Here is a 15,202-nt window from a genome sequence, read left to right on the forward strand (position 1 = left end):
ATCTTCTCAATAGACCCAACCCAATGATGAAGGATAGTGTGTAAATACTTGTCTGTCTCCCGAAATATCTGCCTATTTACCTATCTATCTAAATCTACATGTGTGATTTATTACTAGAATTAAACTTAATTCTTGCATTAATGGGTTCTCTTTCAGAATTCTGTACCAATTTGGTTCACATTACCAACTTAAGTAGTTTGTCACAAGATTTTATTTACTTAAATTTATCAAAATAAAGTTTAAGAGGTAGTAATGTAATGTTTATATTGTATGTAGAGCTCTAATGGGATATTTTTACGTGTAGATAAAAATGATAGATGGAGTATTTTATGACCCATTGTGTGATATTCTTTATTTTAGATTTTTATTATGAATCATTTTCCACTCATTTAGATATTATTTTAAATGAAAAAGCTTTTTATAAAAAGGAATTATTAATGGATCTAAGCATTTGCTAGTATATATATTGATCCTAGTATTTTAAAATTACAACATTTTCCTTCCATCGTTAAATGTAATATGTAACCTACAATAATTCATGGGGATCAATATATTCACAGTTAAAATAGGGTATGGAATCAAGAAAATAAAATGCACAGATCCAGGGCTTCCCTGGTGGTGCAGTGGTTAAGAATCCTCCTGCCAATTCAGGGGACACGGGTTCGAGCCTTGGTCCAGGAAGATCCCACATGCCGCAGAGCAACTAAGCACTTGCGCCACAACTACTAAGCCTGCGCTCTAGACCCCGTGAGCCACAACTACTGAGCCCGCATGCTGCAACTACTGAAGCCTGCACGCCTAGAGCCCCTGCTCCACAACAAAGAGAAGCCACCGCAATGAGAAGCCCACACACTGCAACCAAGAGTAGCCCCCGCTCGCCACAAATAGAGAAAGCCTGCGTGCAGCAACGAAAACCCAATGCAGCCAAAAATAAATAAATAAAATAAGTTAAAAAAATGCACAGATTCACAGTAGTTATTACATAATACATAATAGAAAAATAATTATTTTATTTTTGACATTTTGCATTGCAAACATAGACTATCACCTGTCTCTGCTATTCTATAATTACTTTTGGTAGAAGTAGCATTTAAGCACAGATTCTGAGATTTCTACCTTTGTTCAAACATCATCCTCTTTTCTATTTTTATATCAAGATGGAACATTATCTCTCATAATTTCTTATTTCTCTTTGTCAATTTATTAGCATAATTTATGTATTCCTGTATTCATTTTGAACTTTCTCCTTGCATTAGTGGACTGATTCTAAAAGATTTGAGAATCATTAAAATAGAATTAAAAATAACATTTGACCCTCCTTTTTCTTTTTGTATGTTTTTCTTAACCCACTGCTATGTCTTGAAGTGATAATATGTTTTCATGACTCTTGGCATCCTTTCCTAAATTCAACATTGTCATTAACATTTTATTGTTCGGTAGTATTTGCTGAGTATCTTCTGTGTGCAGAACAGTATAGTTTTAGGAGACTGTCACTGGTCTTACTTCTGAGTAAGACCAAACATAAAACAATTCACAGAGAGTCTGCAGTCAGTCGGGAGTGATAAATAGAAAAAAAAGAAAATATGCACACATAAGATAAAGCATGGGAAATAGAAACTGATTTCTATGTTTATTAAGAAATAAGGTAAAATATCACAATCATACTACTGTAAAGCAATATGAGAATTATTAATGAAATAAGGAAAATGTTTCTAGAGATTTAGTTGCCAGTAAATTTTGGCCCATGGTGTGCATGCTGTTTGTACTAGAAATACTTCGTAATTGTTTTAAAAATCTGCAGTCCCAATTCAGTGAAACATTATAAAGAAGAGAATGTGCCTTAAATGTTTTCCCTTTGTAAGTTTGATTTTGAATTAAATTAAAACGATTTTATAAAGACTGTATACTCCAAGTATGTACATGGAAGGAGAGGTACTGGGTTAGAAATACGAACAAGACAATATTCCTGACCAATCTTCTCTATGAGACAAAATAAAGGGAAGATTTGTGGAACCATGTGTTTGTCTTTAGTAAAACCAATTTATAAAATTGGGGGAAATGTCACAATTCTTCTTAGCTTTCCCATTAATAACCTGCCATATGTAGATAATCCTTAACATTTTAAAAATTCTACTGGTCCCAGTTGTGATTAGTGATTTCTACCAATAGTATTCAAGTTCTAAAAGTACAAAAAAGCTTCTTTACCTTTCTCACTACTCTGGCAACATTAGTTTTATACTTTATATTAGAAAGAACCAGTCTGAGTTATAGGTGCAAAAATCTGTACATTTATGCCACTTTTAAATCATACAAGAGCTTAATGAATACAACTATTGCCAAGAATAATCTCCAACAAATATTGCAGAACCTTTTTATATTTTTTTCCCAAAATATTATGTGTACATAGCCCTGACAATGTATGGCATTAATTTGTTCCCTTAATGAGCCTAAAATGTTTTATTTTGTAGTTATGATAACCTTTAAATTCCATATATATTAAGTGTTCTATCCAGCCAACATTAGTAACATAGTAAATTGTGATGTCCAATTGGGTAAAGATTTGCACCATACTTTAAATACAACTTAAAGACTGTACATGATGTTACTTTTTTGAGCAAATTGTGATTAGTCATAGTAAAAGCACATACAATTAAAAATTTTGGTTTATTTTGAATTCCCTGGCTCAGGAATTTTTTGTTTATTATTTCAATACTACCCTTACACTTTCAGGGTCAATAGGTAATATATTTAAGATGAATGAAGTAAGAAATATATTCCGATTTCCTAGCACTACATCTAAATTCCTGTTTATCAGCTGTACCTTTAGTAGTTTGTCAACTGCCAAAACACTCAGTTTTAAACCATTTGCCTTATGGACAAAGTATTTAAAAAATGAAATCTTCTTACAATGGATTAGCTCTATATTTATTGCTCTCCAAAATCACTGACCCTTGTTTTTATAAGGAGTCTATTTGTGTAAAACATATCTGAAGTGAAGACTACAGGATAGAAAAATGGTGAATATGTGGAAGTAAAATATCAGATTTACATGTGTGTGTTAGTGACATTGATGTTTTCTTATTTCTATTTCAGAAAGGGAATTTTCAGTTTTTCCATAATAAAATCTAAGCTCTAGGTATTGCCTCAGAAAATAGAGTTAACCAAATAGATTTCAACATGTTATATTAACCGTTTTGTATTGAATTAGTTGTCAGTCGACCTTAATGTATGTAATTTATGTATTTTTAAAATAAGATTATTTACAATCTTATACCTTAGTGACATTCAGAATCTTTTCTCTTACAGCCATTTCGTAGAGTGACGTTTTCTGTTGTGAGTCAGCCCCAAGACCCACATCAGGGGTCACTGCAGAGTTGCTATGACAGCGGGCTGGAGGAGTCAGAAACACCAAGCAGTAAGAGTTCATCAGGGCCAAGGCTGGGTGCCCTTCCACTCCCAGAGGACAACTATGAAAGGACCACGCCGGATGGCAGTGTTGGTGAGGCAGAGCATATGGAAAATGGTAGGGGCAAACACAACATTACACACATAATCACGCTAGTGAGCTGTAATAAGTAGACTTGCGAAGGTCAGTCTAAAACCAAAATAAAATAGCTGACACTAAACCTGGTTTATTTGAAATAATCAATATTTGCTAAAAGTACAGAAATGCCAAATAAAGGAACATAACTCTATAGATAAAATTCACCAAACTTGAAGCATCATTTTAAAACAACCTGTCAGAAATGAACACATTTACAAATAAATCAGAGTAGTACCTGTTATGGAAAAGACTAAACTAGTCCATAATACCTAAACAATAGCCGCTAAGAAAGGTCTTGTGTGATTGTTTTCTTCTATTCATTTTTGTCATGCAACTATTTCTTCAACTGCAATCATCCAGTCTTGGTAAAAGGAAATGACAGTAAACACACCTTGCTGGATTCTTTCTTCTCCTAGGTATTTAGAAAAATATTTTCAAACCTCTCCTTTTCAAGTGATAACTGAAATGGAGTCAAAGAAGGAGAACAGTATTATCTTATTCTCCAAAATATATTGTAAATGCTATTAGAACTCCCCTCTTATTTAATTATAAGTTTTTTCTCATTTTTGTGCAAGGGAAAGGGAGGAAAGAAGGTTATAGCACTCTATATTCTTATCCTCTTGTGAGATGGTTCTCATATTATCACAATTGGCCTTACGTACACTTTCCTTTAAGTTACACTTTCCTATAAGTTAGATAGCAAGTAGTGCTTATGAAACTTTTCACATTTGTTTATGTTACCAAAGACAATTAGGTGGTTTATATTTTGGATTTCAGGTTATAAGTAGATGCCTGAAGAATAAATTTGTGTCAAATAATGGAATGGTAAAGTTCTTGCTAACTTTATTATTTCATATATAAAAATAGATTTGGTTATATGCAGGGAAAGGAAGGGGAATCACACACATTTTTATTTCTAGTGAAACCTTGAAGTGAATTTTGTCTTTCACCATTCCATCCCCCAAGTGAATTAAGACACTCTCAATTTTTGTTATATGCCAGTGTCTTTAGTGATTATATGCAAATAGAATATATTAGAGCAGGAGAAAGTCTGATTTTTTTTTCTGGACATTTACCTATGAATATTAAAACCCAACATTAGAGAATAATACATTGTAAATGACCTTAAGTGAAATTATTGTTAAATTAAATCATGTTAAATAATTAGTTTTCCACACTGTTATCTGGTTGAGCAGATATGATATTAAACAGGGTCTGATGATTGACAACCTTCTTGATTAATTAGCCAGAGATTAAATGCATTTTGCCTTATGGCTATAAAGTCATGCTTACCTGTGTGTATGGTGGTGTGTGCTTATGTGGATGGGAGTTTGATATGGTTTTTAAGAATTCACATTTTTTTTAGTATTTTTTAAAATAAGCATAAAATTTTTGGTATGAATTGCAATGCAGATGAATGTATATTTAAGACAAATAGGTTTAAAATGCTTTGCACGAAAGTGAAAATTAAATTAAAGATACCGTAATAATGTTTTGTATACACCCTCCCCACCCCCCAGGAAGGCAGGATTAATTTACTTTAAGGGCATTAGTATATCTGCATTACCTTTTGATGATATCATGTAATTTTATTTGTGTTTTAAAAAGCACTTGTCTCACTATAAACAACATAAAGTACAATTAAATCTTTATTTTTTGGGTGTCAACTATCATTGGCATTATAATCATGTTTTAATGTTATTTCTGTTTTTTGAGTTTGAGGATTCAGTGCCATTAAAATAAGAAGAAATAATTAATAATAAACATAATTATATAAGACAAACACATAGCAGTTACTTTTTAGGAAACATACATGTCATGGAAAACATAACTGGTGAGCTTGTTGAGAGGCTAGAAAGTTTACTGAGAAACATTTCCCAAGGAAGACTTAGTTATTTTTTATAACTATGTTTTCAGTCTTGTCAACGGCCAAGGAACACAATAATGTAACTGAGTTTTCCTGATTTTATGTGACTGACACTTGAAATTCAGTGTTTGTGTAACCATTTGTCATCTGCTAGCTGTGATTCACGTTAGCCCTGATCTATAGGTAATGACACAGGAGATGTGATTCACTTTGGGTGATCCAAATGTAGCAGTTGACATTTGAGTAAGAGTTTTTTTGGGTTCAGGTTTTCAGACTATTATCTAGCAGTAAAGTGCAATTGTATGCTTGAATTCTGGTAGTTTCATCTTCAATATTGATGGAGCATTCTGGCATAAATAGAATTGGAGTTGAAACCTGTCTAATATTCATTTGTCACATTTAATTGGAGTCCAGGTAATCTGCAGTGTTTTGCTTGGTTAGGTTTTAATCAGGATTTGTATTGGATTTTCCATGAAAATACCATTTTGGATGCTGCCCTATTTCCTAATTATTATTACCTCAAACATTTTTCTTGAATTTTAACCTATGTGGAACAATGCAGTTATAACTCAATTTTTTGGATTAATTTTCCTTGTAAAATTTAGAAGATAAATTCCAGTGCAATAATTTTATAATATTCCAATGTGATGATGCAAACTGGGTATAAATTGGGACAGCTAATGATAAAAATAAATTGTCACAGATGCTGTAGTAAGGAAATAACCAAAATACAAGAAAATTTAATTACATAGGCAGTGAAATGCACTTACGTTTTACAAAAGCTTTTATTCCTGCCTTCTATACTTTAGCATAATAAAATTTTATTAAGAGCTTATGGGTTAATTCTCTTTATAACAAGTTTTACCCTATATTTCAACCCACGTTAGTGCCAAATGATAAAAGAGGCTTTATTTTCTTATTAGCTTAGGTGAAAGAATACAGTGTAAGAATAATTTCTTGAAACTAGAATCTATTAATTAATGTGAGACCCACTCTTCTGATCATTTCAAATCTGGGGTACTTATATCCCATGGGTCTCTGGAAAGGAACAATGAAAATTATACATTAAAAATACTTTTTAAAAAGCCCTCATGAATTATGCATTTATTAATGAAAAAATCACTAACATTTTTTCCTTTAATTAATATCAATAGTATGTTTACTTCAAGCTGATCCTTTGATAAAATTGGGGAAATTGGTTATTTGTTATTTTATTAAAATACATTTAATGGGATTACATATTTTAAAATATGGAGTACATGGTGGGAAGTTAAGTAATGATAAAATACTTTATCATTAATGATATTTTAATGATAAAATAAATTAACAATTTAAATGAAAACCAAATATTAGGCTTAAAAGCACCACCACATTAAGGGTAACCATTGACTATGCAAGAGCTTGCCCTTGTCTTAACTATGCAGTAGGCTTCAGAGTCTGTCTTGGAATGGTGTTTATAAGTTTCTTTAGGTCTATTGTAAGTTTTTATTTTGACCCCTGCCTTCATGCCATGGTCTACTTATTCTTCTAGAAGTCCCCCTGAATCATATTTGCAGAGCTAGTTTGTTTTACTGTGTATCACTTGATCATATAATATGTTTAACAACTCAAATATGGAAAACACCCCACTTGACCTCTAATTCCAATTTTCGTTTAGGATTGGGTAGGTCACTTACTCCTTTTGGGTCTGTTTCTATCATCTATAAGGTAATTAACTAAATTAACTCGAAAACCATATGCAGATCCAATAAGCTGCGATTCTTTTCTCACATCCAGTTTTTCTTACAAAGTTTATTCTCCTGAATAGAAAGAGAACTTTGGGTCTCTTAGTGAGATGGTGAGTGAATTTGATAATATGCAGTAATATGGGCAAAGCAGAAGTAATTCTAGGGCCTTCTACACAACTTATATAACACACCTGCATTCTAATAGTAGATAATGAATGTATTACATAAATCAAAGAAATGAATCAGGTCAAAGGGTGTGATTTCTGGCCAGGTAGGTGGAAAGGTTGGTCCAACAGCAGGTCAGTATGGGAGACAGTTTTGGAGCCTCCCCAAATTACACTGTGCAAGAGAGGCATTTTTAGGTCTGATCTGGCTTTCGGTACAGTGCCCTCAAAACCATTAATTATGACTAAGTTATCTCACAATGGAATAAGCACATTTACTTTCTTACCTCACAGCATAAAATTTGGTCAGATAAGAGTGAACAAAACAATATGTATTTTTCCTCTAGGTAAACTTACAAATAGTATAACATAGAAATAAATTAAAATAAGAAAATAACAGTTGATCCATAAGGCAGGTTTAAAAAAGTTAAATGGTCAGAAATTTGGCCATTTTAACTGCCTAATTAATTTTATGCTTTTGATTTTCTCAGACATTTAAAATATAATTTTGATTTTTATATGCTAATATTTTTCAATTTCACACTTACAAACTTTCTTACTTCTTCAAACCTATGTAAACTAGGCTTAACTGTTTTATTCATTCCCCTCACTACACATGCTTTAGTGTTTAGAGCACATTGTTCTTGAGGGTTGAAACATGGTGCATTCCGCTGGGAAGTCTTTTCGTATCTGCCATGGACTTTCACATTGCTTTCAGAAGTAAATAACAGTATATTTGAAATATCATTTGGAAATGAAACATCATTTTTATATGACCAAGGGTAATTAGAAAAGACACTAAACTCATATCCTTGTGTGGGATAAAGGACCCTCTACTTTCTGCTTTTCTTTTACATACCCAATTTTCAGTAGTCATCTGTAAGGTACTATCATCCGGTTCTCGCTGGTTTCTGCTGTTTTCATTTAGATTGAATTAACAACACTGTCTCTTCCAGCTTTCCAAAGATGCTCATATACTTGTTAATGGCATACTCATAATACCCCAGAACAAATGCCCTGCAAATTTTTGTCTGTAGGAAGAGACATATACCTTAGAAAGATTCATTTTCATGGTTCTGCATTTCACTGTGTCTAGTTACCAGTGTCTGACTGCATTTTTTTACTTTTCTAGCCATCTGTAAAATGGCTCTGTACCTCCCAAGTATCCCCAAGTCCACACACACCCCCCAAAATTCTGGAGGGCCTTATTTACTCCTACTTCTTCATAGTGTTTATGGATAGTGATAATAGAGATTATCTCTAAGCAGAGTCTCAACTAATCAAGATGTATGCTACAGCAGTTTTCTAGCTTTCCAGTAAAATGAGCAGCACAATCTAAAAGAATCTAAAGAAGACATTGTCCTGTAGAAGAAGAGGTAATGTAGTAGACAGAATGTACTGGCTTAAGAAACAGGCTTGAAATCTAAGGACATTGGGTTAAATCCTGATTTCTCCTCTTACTAACAGTGTAATTTTCTGACTTCTCTTAGCCCCACTTAATAATAAATCATAGGATTGTGGAAGACACTAAGTGAGATAATAGCACATAATAATTTATAAATAAATAGTAAAAGAGTAGCAATAAGTTTACTATATTGATGATAAAATTATTTACTACTATTTAAATAGTAATAATAAAATAATTGTGATTATTGTTAACTTTAGGTAGATTTGACATGACATGATGGCATAATCATGAAAACATCATAAAATGTTTAGTTTCACAAAGATAGCATTCTAAAATGACTGGTAAGAATGATATTCTCACCTTGAATACTTCCCAGTCAATTTCTCATTTTTGTGGGATACCAAGGGGTGACACCCAGTGACATTTAAACATATCAAGGAGCTAAAAAGAGGGGAAAGAAAGATTCTATCCTGAGGTATCAAATCAACCCAACTCTTCCTGCGCTCTGTCATTTAAGGTGAGGAGAAGTCATTATCTCCCTGTATTCTCTTCTTTCTTTTTTAATGTTTTTACATTTTATACCCAGTTTTCCAGTTGAATGCATTATTCTTCAGGTGTATATTTCCCTTTGAACTGCCGCAAAATATTCACACTGACAGAGAAAACGAGCTGAAAAAAGTGTCCTATTAGTATGCTACCGAACTCTCAGCCCTTTCTTTTTAATCTCAATATTAATAATTAACACTGATAAAATGTGTGGCCATATTATCCTTTTTATTCTAATTTAGTCCTTTAAAACTAGATCACTCTGCTGAACCCTTATGACATTTGAGGAGGGAATGAGCTCTCATCAAATCTCAAAGTGACTTTGGAGGTCAGTTAGGGGGTTTGTTGCCTCCAGACTCTCAAAGCATTTGCTTATCTGAATTTCAGCACACTTATTAGATAATGAATTCTATGTTAAGTCCCCTATTTAGTCAAGGTATTATCCCCATACTTGCATTCTTCTTTGCTTATATATTGTATATACTTTTGTTTTTCCTCTGATTTTGTTCTAGAGTTATATATAAAAAACTTGATGTTGCTGAAATATGATAACACTCAAGCATCTTCTTTGTGATTTAAGGAACTCTGGGACTAACTTAAAGTGTAGTTAGCACTCAACCTCAGAGGTTAGCCCACTTATTGAGAAACTGATTCATCTCAGTATTCCTCTTTTAGGTTAAAACACTCACTGTTGTTACTTTTCCTATTGCAGGTTTTGTTTTTTTGTTTTGTAAGAAAAACATTCTCTTAAGTAAAGCAAAACAGAGTAATATCCTCCCTGTCCCTTGTTTAATGGGGTAATTATATAGTGACAAAACTATGGTTATTCATTTTGATTCAACAAACGTGTGGAAAATAAAACTTGGCCAAGGATTTCTGAGGAAGTAGAAGTGAACGAGAAAGAGTCTCTGCCTTCATGGTGGAAGTCCTTAGGTTAGGAAGATACAACCTTGATTTCAGTAACTTCACTATAATATGAAAAGGAGAAAGCTCACCAGAGAAGTTCAGAGTGGTTTGAAGCACAGAGAATGGAGAGGAAGATTATTCAGATGAAACAATTATAAATGCACTTACTGAAATCTTTCAATTTTATACATAATAGCTTGGGCTGGAAGAAGGCCTTGAAATGTTATCTGAATCATAGCCTCTCTTTTTACCTACCCATCTTCTACATGATTTAAAAATAAGTACTATATTGGCCTGGAAGCTTAATGTCAAGCTAAATGAAGTTAAATTATTTGTTTGTTTTACTTTTCTAATCAAGTTATTTCTTTTGTTTTTCTTGGTGCTAAACATAATTAGTTCCAAAACTCCAGAATTTATCATTGATAAAATTGTCAGCATATGGTAAATCCAGGTCTCATCTACAGAACAGATTATTTTTATGTCTCTTTTCCCTCCCTGCTCATAAATATGGACAATTACTAAAAATACGTGTGCTTTAAATAAGCCTTTTCAAACTTAATAAGAGCCTGTAAATAATTTTTTTTAAGTTCTTGTGATTTCTTTTCAGAAGACAAATTGTATTACTCAAATCAGATGATTAGATTGGAGTAGATTGGATTAGATTAGGTTTATTTTTTGAAAAACCAATTCATTCCTTTTGTTGTGGTTGCAAATTGTTTTTGTAATTGTTATCTCAAGATTCGAATTAAATATTTGGGTATTTGTCTTTATGTCACATTCCCTTTCTATCTGAAATATAGACAACAGGTTGCCTTATTTTTAAATCTTGTTTCTGATAAATTTTACTTAATTTATGCAGGGGTATATTTTTTTGACATCAATCTCATTATCTTATATGCCTTCTCATTACTGTACAGAAAGTGTAAGTTTATTACAAAATGAAAAAAATATTTGAAACACATGCAAATTTAAATGCCTCCTTTAAAACAGATTTTCAGCTGCTAAAATGTGATAGTCACAAAGGAAACTAAGTTTTGATACTGTATATTTAAAAGAAATCTGCAATGAGTGCTATAAAATATTTTGGTAATAAAAAGAACAGCATCCTATTGTTTAAAAATAATCTACTCATTCATTTCTATTGCAAAATGTATCTTCTATGATTTTATTTCTGCTCTGAAATGCTTAACATTTCCAACGATGAGGTCATTGGGGGACCCACATATGATCTGAGAGTGGTGTGCTACTCTGAGGTTGCATTCCTGTGAACCATAGTTCCCTATACTGAATTGTGCACATTGTTTCTTTTCAGTATAAGGCTTCATTTCACCAACCCAGCATTTGTAGCAAAAGGTCATCACAGCCATAGATGAAATTTTATACAATGAACAGGGAATTTGGAGTATTATGAGAATTCATGAAGTTCAATAACCATTTGTTGAGCATTTACTCTATGCAAATTCCCACGAAGGATCCAAAGGTGAATGAGACATTCTCTCTGCCTTCTAAGTGTTAGATATTGTGATGGAGAGTGACATGTACAGAATTAGATGTTTAAAAGTAAAGGCATGAGAGGCTCTAGGTTTAGAGACTAAAGGTTACCAGAACCAGAATAGGATATGAGTTGGGCATGTGAAAAACCGTAGCCAAACTTTGAAGGATGGGTGACTAGGATTTGATAAGCAGAAAAATGGATAATGTTATAGAGAATAGTGAGTGATACCAAGAATACCAATGGTGGGAAGACAGAGGTGCTATTTGCCAACTTGGGAAAAATGGAAGGAATAGCATCTTTCCAGGAGAACGAACCTGATTAAGACATGTCAGATTTAGGGTACCTTTGAAAAATTCATGTGATATCTAGCAGGCTATTAAAATGTACATTAGAAACTTGGGAGTAGAAATAAATAGCAGAAATACAGCGTTAGGAGCCATTGGCACCATGATGATTATGAAACTTGGAGAATAGATGTGACCATCAATTAAACATATGACACTAGAGAAGAGAGAGATTGTACCCAACACAGAATCTGAAAAAAATACTGAAATATAAGAGAATAATGAAATATGCTTCAGAGAAGGATATTTTAAAATAAAAAAGCAAAACCAAACAAAGCGTGGCAGGCTAATGAGAAATTTAGAATTAGGGTTATACCTAGATGTTCAAAAAAATTGTTGAATTTAGCTGTATGGACTCTGTTGTCAATAGAGATTCAACAGAAGTGAGACAATTGAGAAAGACAATTGAGAAAGCAGAAGACCAGGAGATATAATGTAAGAACACACTTGAAAATTTTTCCCAAGGTCAGCAAGTCCACTATAATGTTATTGTCAGAGGCAGGGGCATGGTTGCACCCCTTGACATCAATCTTAATAAATTTCTAACCAACTTATACTTTATGTTATGTTCAGGATTTTTTGTTGCTCTTTCTGCAAAATTTTCTGAAAACACAACAGAGTCTGAAATTTCTGTATAATAGCTTTTGCTATCTTTCCTTGAGATATAATAATTACTCTTTTAAGTGAGTTTTGGCCTCTCATGTAACTTCTGTGTTTTATTTTATAGTAGGTCATCATTCGTCCATCTCACTGGCTTGGAATTAAAATAGTATGTGACTAATTGCATTTTTGGTGAGATCCAATAATTGATATCAAACAATTTTAGTTATCATCAAACACTTTAATTTTGTGATTATCAGATTCCTGACACTGTAATAGTGCTATCAATTGTTAGTAATATTATGCAATTAGATATGCTTCAAAACAGAAAACAATTAAATAGAATTTGCAGGATAAATAAATTCAAATTGTAAAGGACTATCCAGTTCCAGTCACAGAAATGCAAGGTCAAAGATGCTTACCACAGCTCGTGCACCATGCAAGGGAAGCAATGCCTCCAAATGTGTTATGTGAGGAGACTTACTAATGATGATTTGCCAGGCAGATGTCACTTTTGATGTTGTTTTTATCTAAGAAAGGACAACTATCAATGACACATAAATGTATTCTCCTTTCTCTGTATTCATTGTTGCTTAGCAGGAATTATAAGTAGGTATTACATTGATAAAACTACTCTTCCAGCCCAAGATAATCTAAATAATTGCTACATAATAATTTCCAAACAAAACTTCAACTCCTATTTAATCATGCATATGTTTATTTGGTTCATCAAAAACCTCTAGAAATGTGCATCCTTTCCAGTTACTGAGTGGCCTCTATGCGGTACCTGAAAATTTTTTTCTAGATCCAAATATCAGTTTCATCAGTGTGCAGAACTGTACAGAGCCAAAACAAATTTTAAACATTATTATAAGACCTTGGTGTTAAACTGGAATATTAGTTTACTACATTTTGAACAGGAGAATATCCTATTCCAGAAATAGGAAAGTCCCTGCTTCTTCTCCAAGGCAATATTCTTTATCTCTAAGAAGACCCAAGGAAAATCAGTGTACCTCTTAAAAGATTGCCTGGCGAGGATGAAATCAGAAGAGGAACTCTTCATCCAGACCCAGTGAGGCGGATAAGGTCTGCTGTAACACGTCTACCGTTGGCTGAGATCCTCTCCTGAAAACAGATTGCTTTGGCGCCCTAGATTCAGGGACTCTTTTAGTACTAGGCAGCAGCTGCAATTCTGTGTCTCTAACCCATGTTTGTTGTTTTTGTTGTTGTTGTTTGTTTGTTTTCTCTTCTCTTTAAGGTTATCTCTTAAGGAAAAAAAATTTTTTTTAAATATGTAAATGATTTTCTCAATATCAGCTTTAGGCATGATTAAATGGCCAGACTTTGTTTCCCTCCTTGCTTCTGGTCCATTCTGTAAGATGTCTCTGCATTATCTAAACATTCAATTAATTATCCATCAATTTCATTGTTTATAGGGTTACTCTTAAGTAATGCCTGACTCTCAAAATACTGTGTCAATCAGAAACATCTAGACTGATATGTAATTTTCAAAATCATTATTTATATAGTCATAATTTCTCAGATAATTTTCACCTAAAATAAACTCATTTTTCAATTATACAAGTATTTGAGAAAATTGAATTTAGGGCCCAATCCTTATTCTTTCCCTTCACTTTGGTTGAGGCAATGTTAATCATACATCATCTTTAAACAGGTGGTTGGAAAGCAACATGTGCACACAGAACCATATTTTATCTGAGTTTTTTTTTTTTCCCCTTAAGCTTACTGCCCTTTATTTAGTGTGATCAATTGTATTCAGCCTTCACTAGTTCTTTGAGAATTCAATTTTAAGAGTCACTTTTAGTTTCCTGGACAACATTGGTTCATCTCTTTTTCCCAGAATTAATGAAGATCTAAAATCTAATTCTTGCCTATTTCAGCCCCAGACTGTTTTTATCCTCTTTTGTGAAATCAAACCCACATGCTTTTCCTTTGCAGCTTATGTCTGAGTATTATCTATGTCCCCAGAATGAAGTAGCTATTAAATTAGTTCTATCAATTGTCCATGGGTTTAGAGGTACCCATGTGTGTTTTTCTTAAGTAACCACATTTTATTTCAGGGCACAAAGTACAAGACTTCTGACTTGATTACTTAGCCTCTGGTCTTTATGTTTTAGTTTTTGAAAATAGCAGGGAAAATGCATTACTCTTCTTTACCCTAATGAAAAGTTCTGAGCTCCTCTGACAGTCATTTCATTTCTGAAGGAAGATTAAAGGAACGTCCCCCAGATTGACTCTGAGATTTTTTTTTCTTTATTTTATCCTTCTAATAATCTTGCTCCTTTGCCTCTCCAAACCTCACCATCCCATGCACATTTTCTCCCTTCTAATACCTTATCTAGGTCATTTTGAGGATCAAGTAATTCATTTTCTCTACCAAAAGTCATTTTGTTTGAGTCATTTCAGACTATCAAGTTTCTATACTCTTTTGGGGATACTTTTTGGAATAGTCTGTTCTATAATTTTTCAGTTTTAAAAAGTCCTTCTTAAACCTAACTTAATTCTGCTGTGTTGTGGTATATAATACAATATGTACATTTGCAAGGAATTGATACCAGAAGTTTGGGTCCTAGTTCAACC

The 15,202-nt window shown here is 33.0% G+C and overlaps 1 protein-coding gene across 5 annotated transcripts in view; it reads left to right on the forward strand.

The window, feature by feature from the left end:
- The window catches only part of PCDH7 (protocadherin 7), a 419,973-nt gene that overhangs the window by 195,834 nt on the left and 208,937 nt on the right, over window positions 1-15,202 (forward strand). For 4 of the 5 annotated variants that reach the window (XM_089911740.1, XM_022566346.3, XM_022566362.3 and 1 more), the window contains exon 2: window positions 3,307-3,523. In XM_089911740.1, the coding sequence (XP_089767866.1) occupies window positions 3,307-3,523 (217 nt within the window). The remainder of the gene's footprint in view (window positions 1-3,306; window positions 3,524-15,202) is intronic. The other variant, XM_022566354.3, reaches the window with a different exon arrangement.

The sequence above is a fragment of the Delphinapterus leucas genome, chromosome 5, assembly GCF_059928025.1.
Source record: "Delphinapterus leucas isolate spDelLeu-1000000601 "Yukka" chromosome 5, BTC_Dleu_Yukka2, whole genome shotgun sequence".
Taxonomy (NCBI): domain Eukaryota; kingdom Metazoa; phylum Chordata; class Mammalia; order Artiodactyla; family Monodontidae; genus Delphinapterus; species Delphinapterus leucas.